At 42.2% G+C, this 23,309-nt stretch overlaps 1 protein-coding gene across 1 annotated transcript in view; it reads right to left on the bottom strand.

The window, feature by feature from the left end:
* LOC132893630 (ankyrin-3-like) overlaps positions 1-23,309 on the bottom strand; it is a 336,414-nt gene that overhangs the window by 3,928 nt on the left and 309,177 nt on the right. The window contains exons 14-18 of the mRNA XM_060932777.1: positions 16,869-16,876; positions 15,496-15,564; positions 11,018-14,500; positions 8,897-10,525; positions 6,584-6,658 (exon numbers count right to left, since the gene is read on the bottom strand). Coding sequence (XP_060788760.1) covers positions 6,584-6,658; positions 8,897-10,525; positions 11,018-14,500; positions 15,496-15,564; positions 16,869-16,876 — 5,264 coding nt within the window. The remainder of the gene's footprint in view (positions 1-6,583; positions 6,659-8,896; positions 10,526-11,017; positions 14,501-15,495; positions 15,565-16,868; positions 16,877-23,309) is intronic.

The raw sequence follows: 23,309 nt of genomic DNA, 5'->3' as shown, positions 1-23,309 counted from the left end.
CTCTGGCAAACTCGAACAGGTTTTCCTCCAGAATTGCCCTGTATTTAGTGCAATCCATCTTTCCTTCAGTCCTGACCAGCTTTCCAGTCCCTGCAGATGGAAAATATCCCCACAGCATGATGCTGCCACCACCACTGTAGGAATGGTGTGCTTAGGGTTTGTACCACATATGGCATTTCCCATGATGGTCAAAAAGATCAAGCTGTGTCTCATTTGACCGGAGAATCTTCTTCCATGTGCTTGGGGCAAACATGCTGTTGGGCAAACTCCAAACGTGTTTAAGCAAAAACTTTTTTTCTGGCCACTCTTCCATAAAGCCCCACTCTGTGGAGTGTACAGCTTAAAGTGGTCCTATGGAGAGAAAATCCCATCTCTGCTGTGGATCTTTGCAGCTCCTTCAGTATTATCTTTGGTGTTTCTGTTGCATCTTTGATTAATGCCCTCCTTGTCCAGTCTGGGATTTTTGGTGGTCGGCCTTCTCTTGTTACACTTGTAATGGTGCCATATTCTTTCCATTTTGCTATAATGTATTTAATGGTGCTCTGTGAGATATTCAGAGTTTAGAATATTTTTTATAACCCAACCCTGATCTATACTTCTCCACAACTTTGTCTCTGACCTGTTTGAAGTGCTCCTTGGATGTACTCATTATCCACTATAGCTGTTTCATGTTTCTTGATTAGTAGTGTTGTACTACTAATTAGTAGTGATTAGTAGTGAACACTTGATTAGTAGTGTTCAGGGGCCTTCCAGAAGAGGTTGATTTATTCAGACATCATGTGACAGATCATGTGACACTTTGATTGCTCACAGGTGGATCTTAATCAATTAATTATGTGACTTATGAAGTGAATTGGTTGGACCAGCGCTTATTTAGGGGTTTCATATGAAAGGGGGTGAATACCACTCCAGATTTCTGTTTTTTCATTTTAATTTTCATTTTTGTGTTGCAATAAAACAACAATTTGCACCTTTAAAGTGGTAGGCATGTTGTGTAAATTCAATGGTGCTAACCCCCCAAAAATCCATTTTAACTCCAGCATCAAAACAGGACAAACACCAAGGGGGATGAATACTTTTGCAAGACACTGTATTTGCTGCTGTCTTCTTCTTTAGTGTTCTGCCTAATGGCAGGTCCATGGCATCCATTATCTCCATCCTTTTCTACAGTATCTTCTGCTTTCCTTTTCATTTCACTATAGCTGCTTTCCTTGATCACATCCTGCATTCAAAGTCTTTTCCATCCTTGGGGTCTTTTGCCTGTCATTCTACCTTCAATCACTTCTTTTAGTAGTCCATTTGCTCTTAGGATATGTCCCACCCAATTTTTCTTTCTACATATTATCACATTCATCATAGTTCTATTTTCATCTACCATATGTAGAACCTTCTCATTGGTTTTCCTTTCTGTCCAGCTGATTTTCCCCATCCATCTCCAAACCCACATTTCAAAAGCCTCCAGCCTTTTTATATCTGATTTCCTCAAGGTCCAAGTCTCTGCCCCATCCAGTAATACACTCCACACTAGCGTTTTAACATCCATCCATCCATTATCTGTAGCCATGTATCCTGTTCTACAGGGTCGCAGGCAAGCCGGAGCCTATCCCAGCTGACTATGGACAAGTCACCAGGTCATTGCAGGTCTGCGTTTTAATTCTTTTCTTTAACTTAATACTCAGACCTTTAGTTAGTAGTTCCTTTCTCTTTGTAAATGCATTCTTTGCCATGGCAATTCTTGCTCTTAATTCTATTGCACATTTTCCATCATCTGTGATTAGTGATCCTAAGTATCTGAACTTATTTACTTGTTCTACTTTCCCGCTCTCTCTGTTCAGTGTGCCACCACTGTGTCTCAACACCTTCATTACTTTTGTTTTCTTGATGTTAATCTTCATGCCCCATCTGTTGGGCACATCATTAAGTTGGCCACATGATTCTTTGTAACCCCTCTTCTGATGTTGCTACCATTGCCTGGTCATCAACAAATCTCACATCTGTTAGTACTCTGCCACCTACCTTAATTTCATCTAATTCATTTTCAAGCACCTCATTCATCATTTTTTCAGCATAGATTTGAAAATAATACTAGTGACAACAAGCAGCCGTGTCTCACTCCTCTGCTTACACTGCATGGTTGTGATAGCTCTCCTCCCACTCTTACTCTTGCACTCTGGTCAAGGGACAGTTTCATTCATCTATCCTTCCAGTCAATCCCAAGTTCTTTTTGTACTTCCATCATTTTGATCCAATTCACTCTGTCAAAAGCCTTTTTGAAATCAACATACATAGATGTCATTGTCATGTCACTGGCTATCGTAGCCTGCAGGGAATCGGCCGTCAGACATTCTGTCGCATGTCCCAGACCCGGTGAAATGTAACTGAATTGTCTTGGCCAGGCCTAAGGGTCCCATCTGCATCTCATCATTGCTGAGGAGTGTGCTCCCATCACCCAATCAAGCATCCAGCCAGAGCAGGTCATGATATATTTTTTACCATATTAACATGCCATTGTGTGTTATGCCTGATGTAAAGACTCTCGTCTCTGCGAGCCTACCACACAGATTTAATACTTGTCATTTTTAGGGCATACCTAACAACGTGTTTTCTTTCTCTCTTCCCCCCCCCCCATCTGTCCCTCTGAGTTACATGTTGATCCTGGGATTGAGATGCTGGCCTCTTCTGCCCCTCGGACCTGCTTGATCCATCCTGGTGCCCTGTGTCTGGTCGGAGTTTTATCGCCCCACTCCTGTGAAGGACGGCCCCATGAGGACAGTTGAGGGTTATACCTGTTAAAACTGTTAATATTATAGTCAGGCTGTCTGTTGTTGCCCAAATGAGGATGGGTTCCCTTTTGAGTCTGGTTCCTCTCGAGGTTTCTTCCTCATGTCGTCTGAGGGAGTTTTTCCTTGCCACCGTCGCCACAGGCTTGCTCATTGGGGATAGATTAGGGATAAAATTAGCTCATGTTTTAAGTCATTCAAATTCTGTTAAGCTGCTTTGCGACAATGTTTATTGTTAAAAGCGCTGTACAAATAAACTTGATTTGATTTGATGTTCTAATGATCTTTCATTACTCAGAACATACTGTTCTCATAATACCTATTGCTTCTCTAGTCCCGTATCCTTTCTTGAACTCAAACTGTGTCATCCCAGTGTAACTCATTGTTTTTGTTTCTACCATTCTCTTCAATTTCTGATGATCTTAGATGCATGTACAATTAATGCGATCATTTTATTATCTTTGCATTCTAGGGTATTACTCACCTATGGTATTGTCACCATCAACAGTTCTGTGAAGTACTTTGGCCATTCACCCTGATTGTACATTTCATTACAGAGACTGAGCAGTTCTTTTATTCCCTTGTCTCCCAACTTCTTTAACAGCTCTCCTGGAATTTCATCTATACCTTCAGTTTTTTCTGTTTTTCATGGCTTCCAATGCTTCTTTAATCTCACTGAGGAGTATGTCTGGCCCTTTCTGGTCTCTATCTACAGTTTCTTCTAGTTCTAGGTTAAAATCTGCTTCATTAGGCATAGAGTTCTTCAGTATATTCTTTCCACCTTTCTTTCACTTCACCTGGATCTGTTAGAATTTTTCCTTCATTGTTGTATTACAGTAATGTGTTCTATTCGATATGTCAGCCCTGTGATGACCTGGTGACTTGTCCAGGGTGTACCCTGCCTCTCGCCCATAGTCAGCTGGGATAGGATAAGTGGCTACAGATAATGGATGGTTTCTATTGCACTTTATTTCTTTCAGCTTCCCCCAAAGATCATCAACATTTCCACTTTTGCTCAAACCTACTTCTAGTCTTTCTTTGACCTTCCTCTAATATTCCTCTGATGCTTCTTCTAACTTTCTATACTCCATCTCTTTCTTTTCTACTTATTTACTCTCTTTAGTTTGACACTCATGGTCATTGCCACTAAATTGAGATCTGAGTCACAATCCTCTCCTGGGTAGCTGCTTGCATTCTTTATATTGTTTTTACACCTTTGTCTTAACAGAAGGTAGTCAAGTTGGCATCATCTACTATTTCCTGGATTCTTCCATGTGTATCTCCTTCTCATTGGGTGCTGAAAACATGCATTAATGATCACCAGTTTTTTTTCTTTCTGCAAAGTTGACTAGTTTTTCACTTCTCTAATTTCTCTTCCCAAATACATATTTTCCAGTTGTGTTTTTTTATGTGGTTCTTCCCCTACCACTGCATCCCAGTCTCCCATCAGTACTACATTATCTTTACCTATTTCTTCATCATTCAATTCTTCCAGCTGTTCATAGGCTTCATGCACATGTTCATCATAATCAGATCTTGGCATGTAAACTTGGATTATTATCAAATTTACCAGCTCAGCTTGGACCTTTACCTTTATCACTCCGTCATTGAATTGCACCATTTTAGTTACTCTCTGTTAGAGCCCTGCACTCCCGCTGGAGTCCCGCGGGACTGGCGGGACCCGCCGCAAATCAGTGCGGCGCAGGACAAATTTTGAAAGCTCATTGCGGGCGCGGGCGGGAGAGCACATATGCGGGCGTGGGCGGGAGCGATGATAAGCTGCAGTCCCGCTAACTAAAAACGTGTTTAAAATAAAATTTATAAATTATTAATTTATGTCCATCATATATAATTTGTGCTGGATATTTTATTTGGCATTAATAAAAACATTTTAAGATGCCTAAATTTGCAGAGAGAGTCAGATTGCCAGATTGAGTGAGGAATGGCATCTTAAATTTGCCACTGATCACCCTAACGGGCAATCCTTTGATCACTCTAATGACTCGCCGTTCACACCCAGCCTCCAGTGACCCACACTAACATGATGCCTCAATGACACTTTAGATGAGCTGGTCATCAGAATTCTGATTCTGATCCAGGAGAGGATAAATAACTCTCGTACGTTTCCGATTCCTTTCCTCTTCTGTGTTTGAGATCTCCGATCATGGCAGAAGAGCAGAGCTCCTTTACTGAAGCTCACAGTGCTTCAAAAGTAAGTGCTGCTTTAAAAAGAGGTACATTTACCGTTAAAAAGTCAAGAGTCCTGAAATTGGACATTTTAGTTAGAAATGCTTTACAAATGTAAACTGGGTTAGCCTAATGTTTTGTATGGCTGAACAATAAATATACCAAATTTCCACTTGGAATTACATGCTTGCCTGTCTTTTTTTATTGTTTATTATTATTATTTTATTATTATTATTAGAGACACTGAAGAAGGCAACAGCCGAAACGTTTGTCTCCTTCTGCTGCTAAAAACAACTGAAAAGAAATGTAACTAAAAGAATAAAGTTCAAGAGTGCGATCCATCTCTCCTTTCACACTAATTATTCATAGGACATGCACCACGGGAGAGCGCATACTTAAATGATTAGCCTACTTAAATAATTATTATTATTAGGTCTACATGCTGCCATTTCAACATTCCGAATTCAGAAACAAGGTAAATAATAACAAACGTGAACGTGAGCTGTAGATATTTATGCTCAAATCCACTCAAAGTAGGGGGTGGGGCACCATCACGCTGTGTCAAGACAAGAACTTTCCTGAGAAATAATGCGAACGTCTGCATCATGCGGGATTTGCGGGCAAGAGCGGGACAAAATATGGCAGGCGCGGGCGGGAGCGGGACTGAAAATCATAATTCTTTGCAGGCGCGGGCAGGAGCAGGACTGAAAAATCATAATTCTTTGCGGGCGTGGGCGGGAGCGGGACTGAAAAATCCGACCCGCGCAGACCTCTACTCTCTGTGCCATTTTCTGATCCAATAGAACAGCCATACCTCTCTGTCCTCCTTTACCTCCAGAGTAAATGACTTGCACACCATCACTCATACAGTCACCAGCATCTCTCCATCGTATTTCACTTAGACCAAGTATGTTCAGATTATTTATTTCCATTTCTCTTTTTATATTTTCTAATTTTCCTTTCATTAGCATTGTTCTTACATTCTACATTCCTATTTTTAATTTACAAGGGTTTTGCCAGATGATGACCTTGGAAGCCTTGATCCTTCCACTGCTGAACAAGCTATCTCCAGTCAAGCTAAAGATACCCTTCATGTTGTTATCCTTCATCACTTTAGGACTTTGATTCACAATGTCTTTCAAGGGAATTTACTGAAGTGGTTTCCCGTTGCCTCCTTCAGTTGCAGTGTCTTTACAAATCAGTGATCCTAGCCATTGATCCACTGAGGATTCATCTGTCTAGCTGTACTCTAACCATGAATTGCAATATGTGTAATCTGCTGAGGGTACTATCCACCACCTGCAGTCCATGGCTTCATGTGACCCTGATTGGGGAGCTAGATGGGTGCTACACCCTGCTCACAGGTGACCCATGAGGCTAACAGTTGGAGTGCCTCACACCTCCTTAGATAGACAAGTCTACCCCTGTCACTGGAATCAGGTGTAATTCAATGACTATTTAAAAGTAATTGAAATTAGTAACACCTATATACAACAAAGCATAATAAAATACCTATTTATATTAAATCACCATAATTGTTTACACATTTCCACAGTTCTGTAAAGTAAGTTATATGTTTGAGGATGATACAAAATAAAACTTCCATGAAGTCGCACCAGTCCAGCTAAGTCCCAGATGATCAGCCACAATAGCCATGCGAAGGTCTGTTCTTTCACATGGACTCTGTGGACCTGGGAAACAGAAAACATCGCAAATTTGATGATGAAAACAAGAATAAGCTTTTCTGGACAAATGTTGCTTTTTGAGATATGGAATTAAAATGGAATTCTGGCATAAATATAGACTTATGTCAAACTAGTATTTCTCATAGTAGCATATTGTAGAGGCTATTGTTCTCTTCCTTCTTACAGGTTACATAGCTTAAACATGCAAGTACATTATACAAACATTAGGAATTTCTCACCACAACATGGTGACAGCAAAGTGGCAATCAATATAGCTGGACTTAGCTATAGCTGGGCCACAAATGCTGTATAGCATTTGTAGTCTTGTGAGGACTAGCCACTAAAATATCTTTGTGGATAATTAGAAAATACTTTTCTTTGTGCTTCATTACTGTCATAACAAGTGTACAATGTATGCACACTTATATGTTAGGACACATTTACATATCACATGTTTAGATGCTGTAATGTTCCTTTAATTATGATCAGAAATCTATTATTCCAGATTGGTACAAGTGGTATAGGAACATAATACTGAAGCTGAAAATGTTAACTATACTGAGCATGGCAAGAAAACAAACTGCACACAAAATATATTTATCCTGTGGGTCTAAATGTGCAAGACTATTACAATTTCAGTGTATATACATTACAGATTCTATGCAAAAATCATTGTGACGTCATTAACATACTATAAACTAAAACAAATACATATAATCTGATAGCAATCTTTGCACAGACAGACTGGTGAGTGTCCCCCCAACATGCTATACCAACTTTTGAGAGAGAGAAAAAAGGGGAGCTGAGAAGTACAATCCATTCAAACAGTACAGAAATTAGAGGATGAGAAGAATAACAGTTACTATTCACACATCAGGTGTATCAGTCAATCAGAATGGCTCATGCAGTTAAGATCAAGTGAAGTTTTTAATAAAGTTTTACAAACTAGGCTTGATCTCTGTGGTGGGGAGCAACCTGCAAACCTTTGTGCCCCTGTTGCCCTCCTTCCCGCCTCCTGTCCTTCTAGTTCTCCTTCTCTCACTGCCCATGACCTTTGACTTGATGGGTGTGACCCCTTGAGAGGACCCATCAGAAACAGAGATCTGGGACTTGGAGGAATCCGATAGGGAGGGACTTCGTGATGTGTTGCTGTCCTCCTCTGACTGCTCTGCCTGCATCTGTTTCTCCCAGTCTGAAAGACAATCTGCGACTTTTGCTGCTTCCCCACTAATGCTCTGAAGGAACCTTCTGTCTGCTTCACCTGAACAATTGTTTATAGCCCCTAATGACTTGTCACTGATTTGACTGGACAAGTTGTCACTTGTCAGCTGGATTGAAATTACTTTTCTAACTGCCATTTCTGCCTCCCCAAGCTTACTTAACTTATGCCCTGCAGTAGAGCTGACTGCACTACTACTTTTGATATCTTTGAGTGGTATTCTTGATCTGGGCTCTATACAGTACTAATAGAATCAAATTTTCTGGTCTCAGGTTAAACAATCTGCTGAGATATCTGCTTGCCTGAATTATGTGTGATAAAAGTAAAGCCTCCAGTCTTGACTGGAAGCCTAGACTTGAGCTGACATTTTATGCCTAACTCTTTTTGAGAGTCTGCCTTCCTCTGAAACATCTGAGTATTGGATTTGTCCTCTACTATTTCCAAGGAAGTCCTACATAATTTTACTTCTATCCAACTGGTGTTCTGCAGGGTGGGTTCAGCAAATGACTGAAGCTTAAACATTACCCGACCACCATGGGTGGTAGGCCTGGACACTGGAAACTTCAAGGTTATTGTTGTTATTGGAGATCTCTGAAGGGCAGTCTTTTCTGTCTGATGGAGAATCAGAGTACTGTATGTGCTACCAAACTGACTGTAGTTTACATGGGTTTCCAAACTATCATAATCCAGTATTTGCCTTTCTGAGGAATCTGCCATAAAATCAGTCCATTCAGCAGAGCCTTTCTTTATGGTAATGGAAGCTGCATTTCCCATCTTTATTGGGATGACCTTGGAGGCTGTAACAGCGCAAGAGGTGGTTTCACCTACAATATCAGTGCATGAAGGTACATCCAGGCAGCCACTGAAGGCCTGATTTGCATAGTTTCTAGATGGTGTAATGTTTGTGATAGCCTCTACCACCCCTTCTACAGATCTTCCCTCAGCCTTTGATTGGGAGACACTTACCACCACACTCTTGCCCCCTTTTCCCTTGTCCCCTGACTTCTTAATTGCAGTATACTCACCAATCTGAAAAAACTGAAGCCTCTCTTCAACAAAGTCCCACTTGCTCATATCAATAGCACCACCACGGGTCATCTCAAACATCTTTCCCTCATGGAAGGGAAAGGGGTTAGGCTCGCTAGTTGGGGTGCTGTCATCGGTTGGTGTTCGAGCTGGAGTGATGTCTGGTGTTGTAGCTTGTGATTTGTCCTCCATCAATAAATCAAAAGGTTTTGGATCTTCATCTTTGCTTCTGGGCTCAAACACTTCGTCCTCTTCTCCTTTGTTTGACCATGGATCAAAATTCAAGCCTTTTGTGGCAACAGTAGAAGGTAATTCCTCCTCAAGCTTGTAGTTGAAATGGCTGTCTGCAAACTCCTGTCTATCAGGGTGTCTTCCCTCCAAAGAGTAGACCTTGCACTGATCTGTACCACTTTCTGTTTTTTGGTACAATTTGCTAAAAGATTTCGTCTTTTCTCCAGCATCCTCATTTGGGGTACCCTCTTTCCTAACCTCCAGTTTGATCTGGCTGAAGGAGTGGTTACCTGTTTTTCCATCATTTGAAAGGCTTGACATTTTGGTATCACTCAACCCATCATCCTCATCCTGCAGGTCATACCCATCCAGAGAGTCTATCTCTGTGGCATCAGTATCATGGGAATACTCAGCAGTTGTTGCTATAGAACAATCAGTAACAGACTGATCATTGCTATTTTGCTCATCCTCCACATCTCCCTTAATGACACCATTTATACTTTGTGAATCTTTGTGATGGGAGCCATTTCTGTCTGGACTCCTAGATTTGATGCATTTTTTATCATTCTGAGTAATTGTGAAGTTGTACTTCTTGAGAGGAATGGGCTTAATGACAGACTGATCATCACTGGAATCATTGTCATCAGCCCCAGGTGGGAGAAGAGATGGTGGGTGGATTTGAATCACAGGCTCTGCAAAAAGGTGTCGGTCATGCTCCTCTTGAAGATTCACCTCCATCATCTCTGTGTCTGCCTCAGAAGGTGGTGAGCCCTTCTTCAATTCCATCTGGTCAGACTGTTGAGTGTCTTGGGGTAAAAGTGGTGGAAATTCAAAGTACACGACCCGTTTGCCTTTTTTTCTTTTTCCAAGTGACTCATGGTTCCTTTCAGAGAATTCTGGTGAAGTAACAGCTTTGGCTTTCTCTGCTGGGACGTTCCTGAAAATAAAGGCCTTGGGTTGCTCATTTTCCTCTGACTCCTCTGGAATTGGGCAAGGAACACATGCCATAGAACCAATTACAGAGTGTGGTGCTCTGGAATTTAAGTCATAACTAACCTCTTCAAATCTGGGTGTCTCAGGAGTGCTGGGACCTCTTCTCGAACTGTCCATAAAGATTATATGCTGTAGTGCATCATCCTCTGGGTTCCCTTGAGGTGAAGGCTGCTTTCTCTGTTTAACAGTACAAAACACTTCCTTTGCCTCATGTGTTGTTTGGCTCTCTACTTTTTTGCAGGTTGTAGGGTTTCCAGTAGCTGTCTCTTTCTCATACTGCTTGCCCACTGGAATGCTGACATAAACTGATAAAGGTTTGATATCTGTTGTGACACTTGGAGTCACACTCTCTGTATAACCAAACTGTTCATGGTCAACACCAATGCAGACTACATTAATACTTTCTAGTGACAACACATCACTGAATGAATTATTTGCATCACAACTACAATGCTTGCTTTGAGCTAATGGTGGTATGTGTGACCCTGAGCCCTCCAGTTTAATAGAGGACTCTAGCTTTAATGTACTTTCGTGATGGTCTATAAAACTGGATGAAGCCCTAACAGGAATGTGTAATTCTAATTTTTTTTTAAGACAACTACTGTATTTTTCAGTACTGGTGGGATCTTCCTGAACCTGTAGCTCAGTATACATTATCTTTTTGGTTGTTTCTTCTTTGGTTAACTTTTCACTTCCTTCAGTGTCAACCAAAGTGTTTTCTTCAAGAGTATGGGACATTTTTGACTTCTCAGAGTTTTGGTGTCCACTGCCATGACTTCTCCAAGTTGTGCCAACCTCATCTTTGGTGGATAAACTTTTGCGGTGTTTGGGAGTGGTGTTGTCAAGCAAATTAAATAACTGGACTTTTCTGATATTATAATTTTGCCTCGCCTCACTATCAAGAACCTCCTTTGGGCACTGTTCACCTGGATCTGTTGGATTTGTGAGATTCCCTCCAGTAATTACCTGATAGATGGATAATTTATTTTCCTGCAGCTTATTTACTAGTGCTCCAGAAGTTTGACCACATTGAGGCATCTTCTCTTGTTTTTTACCCGCCGCTCCATATTTCCTTCTAACTAAGCTAATCTTGGATGTTGATGGCTGAAAACATTTGGATGATTTACTTGCACTACTTGCCAAGGAGTAGTCCCCTTGTTTTCCATTATCATCATTATATTGAAGCAAAACACATCCCTCTGGGCTACTTGGAAGGCTGGCACACTTCCAATCACAAGGACCATAATTGTCTCTGAACCTTTCTCTGCTCCACTGTTCTGCACCAGCACCATTCTTCAATACTGTTCTTACTGGACTGCTGCAGGTAGAACAGGGTCCAGACTGAGTTTCTTGAATGTTTGGCCTATGATTTTTCTTCTCAGGGGTCTGAAGCTCATCCTTCAGTTTCTCTGTTTTATCCTGGAAGAATAATGAGACCTCACTAAGCTTTTTCTCTGCTTCTTTGACAGTTTTATCTATCCTGTCCTCAAATATAAATTTCTCTGTACTTCCTCCCTGCATGTTCTCAGATACACTTGTCCAAATGGACTTCTTTGGACTAGCAGGATCTGAAACATGCAGTGGGGCTAGATTATCACAGGATTCATTGCCATCTAAGACACTACCTGGTGTCTCTGGTTTAAACATGACATATCTCATTGAGTCATCATGTGTTCTCCCTTCATAAGAATGAGACCTTTCAGTCAAATATTCCTCCAAGTCAGAATAAGAATTGAATTTCTCAGTGAGTAGCATTTTATCTGTAATTTTATTTGACTCTTTTCTAATAATTGATGAATTTTTTGAGTGTGGTCTTTGTAATTTTAGAGTTTTGCACAAGTCTCTGGTCATTAACTGGACAGTGGTGGCCTTGATACTGTCCTCCTGTAAGGAAGGGAGGATTACTTTTTCCACTTCCTGTCTGTTTTGAAATGCATTCTTCCTGCTGCTAGGTTGATAAATGTACATTTCCTTCTCAGGGTGATTTTTGGTTTCCATTATGATGACCTCTATAGGTTCAGTTTTATTTCCTTTTTCAATGTGAACCTCAATAATGTGTTCCACTTTGGGTACTGAATCTTTGTTCAGAGCGCTTTGTGGGTCTTTCCATCCCTCATTCCTTCCCTGATGTTCAAGCAGTCCAGTTAACTCTCTGGAAGGATCTTGGCCAGACTGTAAGGATTTTATAATGGTCTCTTCAAACCTCTCCTTATTTGTCTGTCTGTGATATAACATTTGGGTAGTGGTTGTTATGTGAGTCTCTTCTTTAAGTTGCATGCCTTTACACATGATATCTTCCTCTGGACTATATCTGGCTTGGCAAGCTTTTACTCTATCTTTATTGTAGTCACGAGGTAAGCTGAAATCTGTGTCAGTGCATTGGGCTGGAGAACTTGCCATTTTAACCTCATCCGCTATAAGTTCATTGGTGTCCTCTGGAGGTTTGTAACTCCGTATGACATGTACAGTTTCAGTCCGTGTTTCAGTAATGACTGGTGAGATTTCCTGGAAGGGAGCTGTGGGTCCTATGATGTCAGCACTCTGTGGAGCTGAGGGTGTCCTCTCACTCCGAGTCTCAAACCCACTGTCTGACAGGGGACTTTTATCTTGATCATATGAGACATCATCTGAGCCTAGAATGGCTTCTGTACCAAGTAATGCATCTGCTAACTTAGATAGTTCTTTCTCTGATGGTGAAGAGCACATTATCAATGGGGGCATTTTGGCCTTGCACTCTTGAAATGCCATAGCAGGTATTAAGACATGTTTATGTTTTTCCTTTTTCTCACTCTTGGTTTCTTCATTTGTCTGTGTTGCTGTTACAATTTTGGATAAGGAATGTGTGCCAATGTCATTGGTTAGATAGTCAACCACTTTTGCCAAGTTAAAATCTCTGTCAGTCATAACTCTTGTTTTGACCTGAGGTGCTACTGTCTCATATCGAGGGGGGTACCTCCATCCATTTTGTTGGTTATTAATAGCATCCTCTAAAGCTTCAGCCTTGTTGCCTTTCTTGTACGTTTTATCTTCCTTCAGAATATCATTGGTTAGTATCTCACTAACTTTAAATAAGTCTTGTTTGACTTTCTCCATAATAGTGTATGGTTCCTCATCTTCTGTTTTACGTTCCTTACATGAGTCAGACTGGAAGCCTTTGGAGTCAGTTTGCAAAATAGCTGACATTCTGATTAAATCCTCCTTCATTGCATGCACATCCTTCAGCATCTCCTGGTTGTTTGAGAGAGGGGATGAGGAGGTGGCAGGGGACATTAATGGCAAAATTTTATCAGAGGACAGAATTCTGGAAGAGGTAGACTGCCTTTGGGCTTTAGCCTCTGGTGCCATAGCTTTTCTGTGGGACAAGAGTGCTGCTGTTGATTTGGAGATGTCAGGAAGCTTTTTAAACTGCTGTTCTGGCAAAACTTTCATAACTGAATAAACAGGCATTGCAACTGTGCTATAGGTGACAGAAGTGGTGGAGTTGGGGGGGGATCTAAGAGAGTTATAGACAGAACCTGAAGACTGAATAGACTGATAGGAGGAAGGTGGAGAAGATAACACAGCCTTAAGTGTTTCATAGCCCGCAGAGCAAGAGTTTAGTGTCCTCTCTACTTCATCAAATGGAGCATTAACACTGGTTGTGGCAGCAATTGTTGTAGCCTGTATCCTTTCTTGTAGGCTGTCAGACAGGAGAAAGATGGGTGATGAGGAGTAATATTTAGTTGGAGAACTATGAGAGCTGGATGTATTACTAGTTGTTTTGATTGTGGAGAGCCCTGAGAATGTTTTAATGGGGGAAGCTGTTGGAGCATTTGAACTGTCAACGGAGTTATATGAAAAATTTGAGTAATGCATGTTCAGAGAAGACTTAGGTGAAGGAGGTGGAGTCATAGTGATAAAGGACTTCTCTAGCAGTGAGCCATCAGCTGGGAGTGGAGAGGCTCTGCCTGAAAGGGATGGCAAGTCTTTAACAGAGTCAGGGGCATTTTTTACTGGAGATGACAAGAGGGTCAGAGATGCCTGAACTGGGTACTGGGCTTGTTGTGCCACTATCTTTTGTGATGAGGAGACAGCTCTGTAGGAGTTTACTGGTAATGCAACATCATTGACGGACTTGATAGGTGTAAATGAGCCTCTAATGACTGATCTGATGGGGGAGTCAGATTTTTTTGACAACACAGACCTCAGTGGTGAGGCAGATGGAGTGTTGGAGGATGAGCTAGAGAGAGAGACAAATCTTGTCTTGGCTTGGCCACTGGCATTAGCAGCTGAGTTGGTTACCCAAGCATGGTATTGGTGTGTCATAAAAGCAGGTTTGTTGGAATAGCCAGAAGTCTGTAATGCGGTTTTCAGAGCAGTGTTTCCTCTTGTGGTCTTTTCTGTCATATCAATAAAGTTAAAATAAAATGAACAGAATTTAAAAAAAGAAAACAGAGAAGAAAAAGTTTAGTTATCAAATCAGGTATACCAGCAAGATTAGACATGTCATTATGAATAACTGAAGTATTGTGATCTGTATTTGAAGATGATTGCGACAAAAGTTGAATGTTTGTATGAAAAACAAATAATTCAATGAAAAATGTACATAAACAGAAATGAAGATGACACCCACCATGGCAGACATCTCAGTGTATGCCTCCTTCTTGCAAATAACATACTCACCAGCCACTTTATTAGGCACACCCATCCACCTGCTGTTTTATGCAGTTATTTAATCAGCCAATGCCTTGACAGCAGCACAATGCATAAAATCATGCAGATACAAATCAAGCGCTTCAGTTAATGTTCACTTCAAACATCAGAATAATAAAATTTGTGATCTCTTTGATTTTCACTGTGGTATGGATGTTGGTGCCAGATGGACTGGTTTGATCTCCTGAGGTTTTCACATACAACAGTCTATAGAGTTTACACATAAAGGTTCAATAAACAAACAAAAAACACCAATGAATGGCAGTTCTGTGGACAGAAATGCCTGGTTGATGAGCGGGGTCAGACTAATAAGAAAACGGCCAGACTAGTTCAAGCTGAGAGCAAGTCTATAGCAAGGGCATAACTTTGGGTTGAACATTGTGGGTGGGTGGGGGTGATTTGACCACCCATTTAGGGGGTCCAGGGTTTTGATTATTGGGGAACTACAAAATAAATCTTTAAACAGAAATGGGCGATATGAAACAATAGAAACTCATAAGTATGTTCAAAACAACAAAGCAGAATGACAAAATATACAAATAACCAAAATATGATGTGGAATATTATACTGGCACTATTTATTTGAACATATTCAAACTTTAATCATTTTAACTCCGTGAAAAAAACAGTATACTTCATCTATTGTAAAATTCAAAATTATCCACAGAAAATTAAGACTCACTGGATGTGGGATCAGACAGACAACTGAAGCGCTGCCGTAATGCTAAAGAAGCAGTGATATGACGTTGATCTTTGTCATCCTATAAAGAGAATGTAAAATGACAAGATGTAAAAGCTTTTTATTTCTGTTAAAATTTCAAATTATCTAAATGATATGCAAGTTGTATATATATAGTCACAGGAGTGCCATAAAAATAAATCTGTAAAAGAATAAGAAAATACATGTTGAAAAAGAAGTTTCTTCACATTATTTTCTGTGTAAAATAATAAATAAAATAGTTGAATAATAGATAATATGGCTCTCTGTAAAGGCCCGGTCACACAGCACTCCGCGTCTATATCACGTACAAAAAGATACAAAAATCAGGTGGACGTGGTCGTAAGTGGTAATTTTTGGTCAATTTTGGCTTTGCCGTGCTTTGTACGGGGTATGGCCGTCGGCGGCTGTTTCACTGCCATAGCACTGCCAAATCACGGGTAACCGCGGCTCAGCGTCGTTGGAAGAGCGGCTTGCTGCGCATATAAAAGCGGTAGGATATGTTGAGCCTGTATCAGTTGGTTCTGTTGGTGCTGGAGCATTAAGATGAGGACATCACAGCGTTGAGGGTTCACCCCTTGACATCTAGACTGCAAGTGCCGAGGTCTCAGAAAATTACGGTATTTACATGCCGCAAATCAGAAGTGATGCAGAAGTGATTAGACAGTGATCAATCGAATTTAGAACTTGTTTGAGACGTCGTTTAACGGGCTTAGACAGTGCTATGTACGCGGAAAAATCCATTTCTCAGTGATAAGCCGCTAAACACACGCTATATCCCATGATACCAACGCGTAACACCCGTCCGATGACCGTGCTCTGCCCGTGATAGACCGCCAAACTTTCGCGTCTTACCACGTCTCCCCAAGTTTTAATAACGGCCGGGACACTGATTATCACGTGTTTTTCACCTGTGTTGCACGTCTTTACCACGTGTGCCGGCCGTGGTTGTCCGCGGTCTAAAGTTTTGAGCAGTCCAAAACTTTTTGCCGCGTCCGACGCCGTTCCGATTTTCCCCTGCGTCCTGTCACGTCTGTATATCGACTGTAACACGTCTTAACTTCGACATCAACACGAACAATATCGTCTGCTTCACGGGAGAGCACTTTTTGACGGGTTTTGGCCGTGATAAAGCCGTAAAGCGCTGTGTGACCGGGCCTTAAATGACTGAGTAGCATAGTGGATAATGTTGCTGCCTCAGTGCTTGAAGATTGCTGGTTTGATCCTCAGCTCAGTTGATCCATCCATCCATCTTCTACTGCTTATCCAGATCTGGGTCATGGGGGTAGCAGCCTAAGCAGAGCAGCCCAGACTTCCCTCTCCCCAGCCACCTCCACCAGGTCTTCTGGGGGAATACCAAGGCGTTCCCAGGAGCTGAGAGATGTAATCTCTCTAGCATGACCTGGGTCTGCCTCGGGGTCTCCTCCCGGTGGGGCATGCCCAGAAAACCTCCCTTGGGAGGCGTCCAGGGGGCATCCTTAACAAGGCGCCCGAACTACCTCCACTGACTCTTTTCAATGTGGCGGAGCAGCGATTCTACTCTGATACTCTCCCAAATGACCAAGCTTCTCACCCTGTCTCTAAGGGAGAGCCCAGCCACCCTGCAGAGAAAACTCATTTCTACCACTTGTATCTGTGATCTCATTCTTTCGGTCACTACCCATAGCTCGTGACCATAGATGAGAGTGGGAACATAGATGGACCAGGAAATTGAGAGCTTTGCCTTTTGATTCAGCTCTCTCTTTACCACAACAGACTGCTTTAGTATCCGCATCACTGCTGACGCTGCCCCAATCCGTCTGTCCAACTCCCGTTCCCCCTTAAGGAAGAGCGGGAGTTGGACAGGTGAGGGTAAGGGAGCGGGAGTTGGACAGATGGATCGGGCAGCGTCAGCTCAGTTGCGTCCTTATTAAAACCACTGCTTTTATTCCAGGACTACCAACTCATGCTGTGAATGTGCAACTCAGTTCATCCTCATAGAACCAATGTACATATTTAAATCAGGTAAATTCTATGAATTATTTTGTGTAATTTCTTAATGGAGACAAATTTCAGGATTTACTGGTTTCACTGAGGCCCCAAACAAGTGTTCTGAATCAATCTTTGCAAAAATATATCTGAAAAAAAGAAATGATCATCTGTTCAGGAACACTACAGTATCCATGACAGTATTTGTAGATTTCTGACTCCCCTTCTCAAGTGATATGAAATAATGCAAAATTTATATAGCACTGACAAACAGTACATAGATAGATGTACTTTATTGATCCATAAGAAGAAATTTGGGAAAAATAAAATTAAACTCCACACAGTCTCCCTAGCAAGGGTTTGAATCCATGATTTTGGTGCTGAAAAGGACAGTGCAGAAGCGCCATCACTGTGCCACTATGTATTCCTGACAATGTGAATGTCAGGTATGAGGTAGGTGGATGTAAGTGGAAGTATACATTTATTTACAGTGCAAACACACACAAAGGCAAGCAGTCCAAATTGGCAGGCTAAATCCAAAGCATGAAACATGCAAAGGGTCAGGTGAGGCACAAATGGGATATCAGAGGCAGAGTGAAAACGAGAATGAGGAACAGGCACAGGAAATCAGAAACAGGAAATCAGAAACAGGAAACAAGGCTCAGTAATGCATACTGACATAGCATAACACTTCGCACTGATCATGCATCAGAATAGTCCTTAAAATAGGTGCACATCTAGCTCCTTAATTAAGTTCAGGTGCGCGTCATTAACAGCATATGCTGGAGTCTGCTCAATGCATGCGCAGCCCAGGGCGCACCTTCAGGTGCACATGCCACAGTGCACAGGACTGACAGAACCCCCCCAAAGATCTCCCTCCAGGAGCAAAAATCCATCCTACTTGGCTCCAGTAGGGGCTCAGGTTCAGGCTCAGGACAAAACTTGGACTCCTAACTTGCACTGGTTTCGGGCTCTAGAGATGGCTCGGGCTTGAGCTTGATAGATAGAGTAGCATAGTGGATAATGTTACTGCCTCAGCGAGCCTGAGTCTAGTCCAGAACCCGAGTCATCGCCAAACTTGAGTTCTGGACTGGACTCAGGCTCGAGCTCTGTACTGGACTTGGGCTTGAGCTGTGGAAATGACTCAAACTCTGGATTGGACACAGGCTCTGGAAATGACTTGGGCTCTGTGCAGGAAGCACACTCAGACTCAGGACTTGACTTAGACCCTGGACTTGGCTCAGATCCAGGACTTACAGTGGACTCGAGCTCCGGGCTGGATTCGAGCTCTGGAGATGACTTGAGCTTTGGGCTGGACTCTGGCTCCAGCTCAGGTGATGGCTCAGGCTTGAGGTCTCTATCTGGCTTGGACTAAGGGCCCTGCCCTGGACTCGAGCTCTGGAGATGACTTGAGCTCTGGACTGAACTCTGGCTCAAGCTCTGGACGGGACTCTGGCTCCATCTCAAGAGATGATTCAGGCTTGAGTCCTGGAACTGGCTTGGATTCAGGACTGGAAGTATGCTCAAGCTCTGGACTTGACTTGGGCTTTGGACTGGACTCGAGCTCTGGGGAAGACTTGGGCTCAGGACAGGAAGCAAGCTTTGACTTGGGCTCCAGGCTGTATTCAGGCTCAGTAGAGGACTTGAGCTCTGGACTTGACTTGGAACTGGAACTGGGCTCTGTCAGCACATTGCTTCGGTCCTACTTAGGACCTGGTGGTGGGATGATGTCTTCATGGCCAGGTGGTGGCAGGACGATGATGTCTTCATAGCCAAGTGGTGGAGGAACAATGACACCTTCAGAGCCAGCTGAGGCAGAGGTCACTCCATCATCCTCTAACACAGGTTCTGGAATAGGCTCAGGTTCTGGCACTGGCCTTGACTCTGGCATAGGCACTGGAGCTGGAGTATAGCTAAGAAAGTCTGAACTCTGCCAGCATGGGTGCTGTACTTGGATGAGGTACTCCACCCATCGGCAAACTCGTCCAGCTGTCCAAGTGAACACGAGGCTCACCCAGATCAGTTCTGGTGACTTGGGTTCTTCAAAGGCCTTGTAGAACAGATTACACTGCAGGCAAGGGTGATGTATTCCATACTACATTGCCAGGAGGCCCATTACAAAATGCTGCCAGAAATATGAGGTGAAGGGCCGAGATACAGGAACCCAGTAGATGCATGGTATGGCCAACTGGATCACTTCCGCTACATCCATTGTTAGGCAAAGCATTCCGTCAGGTACAAGGTAGGCAGATATAAGTGCAGAAGTATGTTTATTTACAGTGCAAATACACACGAAGGCAAACGGTCCACATCAGCAGGCTAGATCCAAATTGTGAAATGTGCAAAGGGTTGGGTGAGGTGCAAATTGGATATCAGAGGCAGAGCGAAAATGAGAATGAGGAACAGGCACAGGAATCCGGTAATAAGGCTCAGTAATGCATACTGACGTAGCGTAATACTTCGCACTGTTCGTGCATCAGAGCAGTCCTAAATTAGGTACACATCTAGCTCCTTAATTAAGTTCAGGTGCGCGTCATTAACGGTGTGCGTGCTGGTGTCTGCTTGACATGCGCACAGCCTGGAGTGCACCTTCAGGTGCACGCAGCCACAGCGCGCAGGACTGACAATGGAGTTTAGACTGTGGGTAGGATTTATTTTCAGACATACAGTATATTGATAAGATTGATTCAGGATGCTTGTTTGGGGCCATGATATCAATCACTACAACCAATAAATTCTGAAATTAGTATCTTATGAAATTACACTGAAAATAATTCATAGAATTTATCTGATTTAAATGTGTACATTGGTTGTACATGAATGAACTGAGGTACATTTACAACGTTTGTTTTGCACAGCCAGCATGATTTGACAGATAGGCTGTCTGCTCAAACACAGGGGAGGGCTTCAAAATGGATTTTGCTCCAACATCTTGGGGGATACTTTTTTCTACTATTTCTCATATCTTAATGTTATAAAGAACACTATAATAGAAGTCCACAAATAGATTTCCTTGCAGTTTTTGAGATATATGACTTTTAAGTTGACAAAAATGCTCAAAAATAGACATTTTAACATCTGAGTACTACGTTGACTAGAAATAACTGAATATTTATTCATTACAATGAAATGTCTCCAAATATATAGTTTACAAAATTTGAGCCTGCGACCCTGTAGAACAGGATAAAGTGGCTAGAGATAATGAGATGAGATAACTGAATAGTTACAGAATAAGTGTGCTTGCAAAATATGAAAAATCTGATATGACAAGGGTCACCATATCCTGATACTGAAATTATTTCAGGGAATTACTCAAGATAAGCCTAATATCTCATACAAGTTCCTTAGTATTAATAAACAGAAGCATTTCAAACAGTTTTTCCACAAATCTTTGGGAATTTAGTCATCTAAATTATACTATAGCCAGGACTACGCATGCATAGATTGAATAACACAACTCAACATTTACATTTTATATTGCACAAACCTCAAGATATTTTCTTCAAATTAATCACAATATTTATATACTGCCTGAGAATTCACAATAATATTGGTATAAATAGCCTGAGAAACACCAACGTTAGAATCCCATACCAGGAGGAAAGTTTTTTCCATGTCAGTATAATCACTGTGTTATGTCCCCGAGGATTAAGTCCAGGGAATGGGGGAGGTAACAAAGTACGTCAATTGAGAGAAGAAGAAAAAACAAAATAGGGGGAAACGGAAATATGTGAGTGAGTGAGTGAGTGGGTTTATTTATTTAAAAAAAAATAAATACAGGGGCACAACAAAACAGAAAGCAAAACCCAAAACCACTCCCGATGAAGTCAAGGTTGCGCACCTAGCAGTGACGTGCGGTCAGGGGTGGCAGGTGAGGCAGGGCCTCACCGGTCATCATCCAGCCATCATGAGATGTAATGAATGTAAATAATGATAACAATAAAGATTTGTCCAATCATCTGTGCTATATATGCCATTTCTGTATGATTCAAATAATTTCAATCATTTTTGTGATCAAAATCGCCGTATTTGCCTATTTCCTATTCAATTGCAGCGAATATGCAGCAACGTGAGGCAGCACCAAGCCGTGCCTTACGTCAGATTGCGCAATCCCTTGTTAACTGGGTTGAGCCTTTTGCTTACTCTGTGTATGCTACCAACGTAATGCTGTATTAAAATGTTTTTTATAAATTGTAGACATATGTCCTCACTTTCCTTATAATATGTAATGTTTTCTACGCATGTGTATCACTTATTTAGTGTTAACAATTTGACATAAAGCCGCACTGAAAAGACATGAGGTGAGGCAGGCAGTAGCTCTGCCGCAGTGCAGAGGGTGTACGTGAGCTCAGTTATTCTTGTTTGGTGGTTGCTTCTTCTCTACGTCGTCACGTAAAGTTTAATTTGGACTGTTGTTGGCTTGTTCCGATTGACTGCAACAAATTAATGGAGGATGTAATAGCTCAACTGAAAGGTTTCTCAAAGTTGGACTTGCCAAAAGTTGCAGACAGTCCCTGAAGCGACCAAGTTACTTCAACTGGCCCTCACTATACCGGCTACAACAGTGTCCGTGGAAAGGTCATTCTCTGCTCTGAAAAGACTCAAAACGTACAGTCGTAATTGCACCGGCCAAGGACGTCTTTCATCCCTGGCAATCATCGCCATTGAGACTGGGAGACTTTTAAAACTAAAAAAAAAAAGGACAAGGAGGATTTCTACGCCAAAGTCACAGAGATTTTCGTCCAGAAGGAGCAGCGCATGGACTTCATTTACAAGTAAAGGTAAGACCAGTGTTCGAATCTTGTGTGTTTGTGTATGTGAGAGAGCGCATCCGCCGTGATGCTGTGCCTTGCGATGGATGTATGTGGCACCGGCTGTGGTGCTGTGTGGCCTGTTCTGTCTGTAGCACCGTGGTTCGTGTGTTTTTTGTCTGTGGCATCCGCCATGGTGCTGTGTGGTTTGTCTGGCATCCGCCATGGTGCTGTGTGGCCTGTTCTGTCTGTGGCATCTGCCGTGGTGCTGTGTGGTTTGTTCTGTGCATGGTACCCGCTGTGTGGCCTGTGTGGTCCGCCGTGGTGTTTTTTTGGAGGTAGGCTACTGAACCGCCATTCATTTTTCATTCTTCCTTGGCCAAATATGTACCTTATGTAAAGAATGCTGCTATGAGATATGAAACTAATCGGTATTTGGCAAATATTTTGGTGCATATTTGAAAATCTGATTTTGAAAAAGTCAGTGCCTCACTAGCCACAAACCTCACCGCACGTCACTGGCACCTAGGTGCACTGCAACACCACTATTAACACACACACACACACACACACACACACACACACACTAATCACTGTTATCAGAAATCAGATTGCAGTTATCCACACAGCATAACTGCTGTAATCCAACAACACAGAGTGATCTCTGTAATATAGGGTTAAATTGTGCATGCGCGCACACACACAGCATCTACACTGCTGTCTGGCCAATGGCCCCATCCGTAGGTTTCCCCAGGTCTTTTAAAACAGCCACTTCCGGTGAACAATTAAGCGCCGGCACAGCTAACCACTCACAGCAATGGTGGAGGGTGGTACTTGGAGAGATACATAAAAAAAAAAAAAAACACACTCCCAAAACCACACTCCCAACACCACAGCCATCAGACTCAAAATCATCAACACACATCTGATTTGTACACTTATTGCATCGACAGAGATCAGTACAGGGAAGTTTTGATGACCTGCAAGAACAATGATTAGTAGAGCACTGCCCAGATTTACACCCACAATGAATGAGCTGAAGGATATCTTTAGGTGCTG

This window comes from Neoarius graeffei, chromosome 11 (genome assembly GCF_027579695.1).
Source record: "Neoarius graeffei isolate fNeoGra1 chromosome 11, fNeoGra1.pri, whole genome shotgun sequence".
NCBI lineage: Eukaryota > Metazoa > Chordata > Actinopteri > Siluriformes > Ariidae > Neoarius > Neoarius graeffei.
Note: the sequence above shows the minus strand (reverse complement) of the source record. Positions and strands in the feature narration are given on the sequence as shown.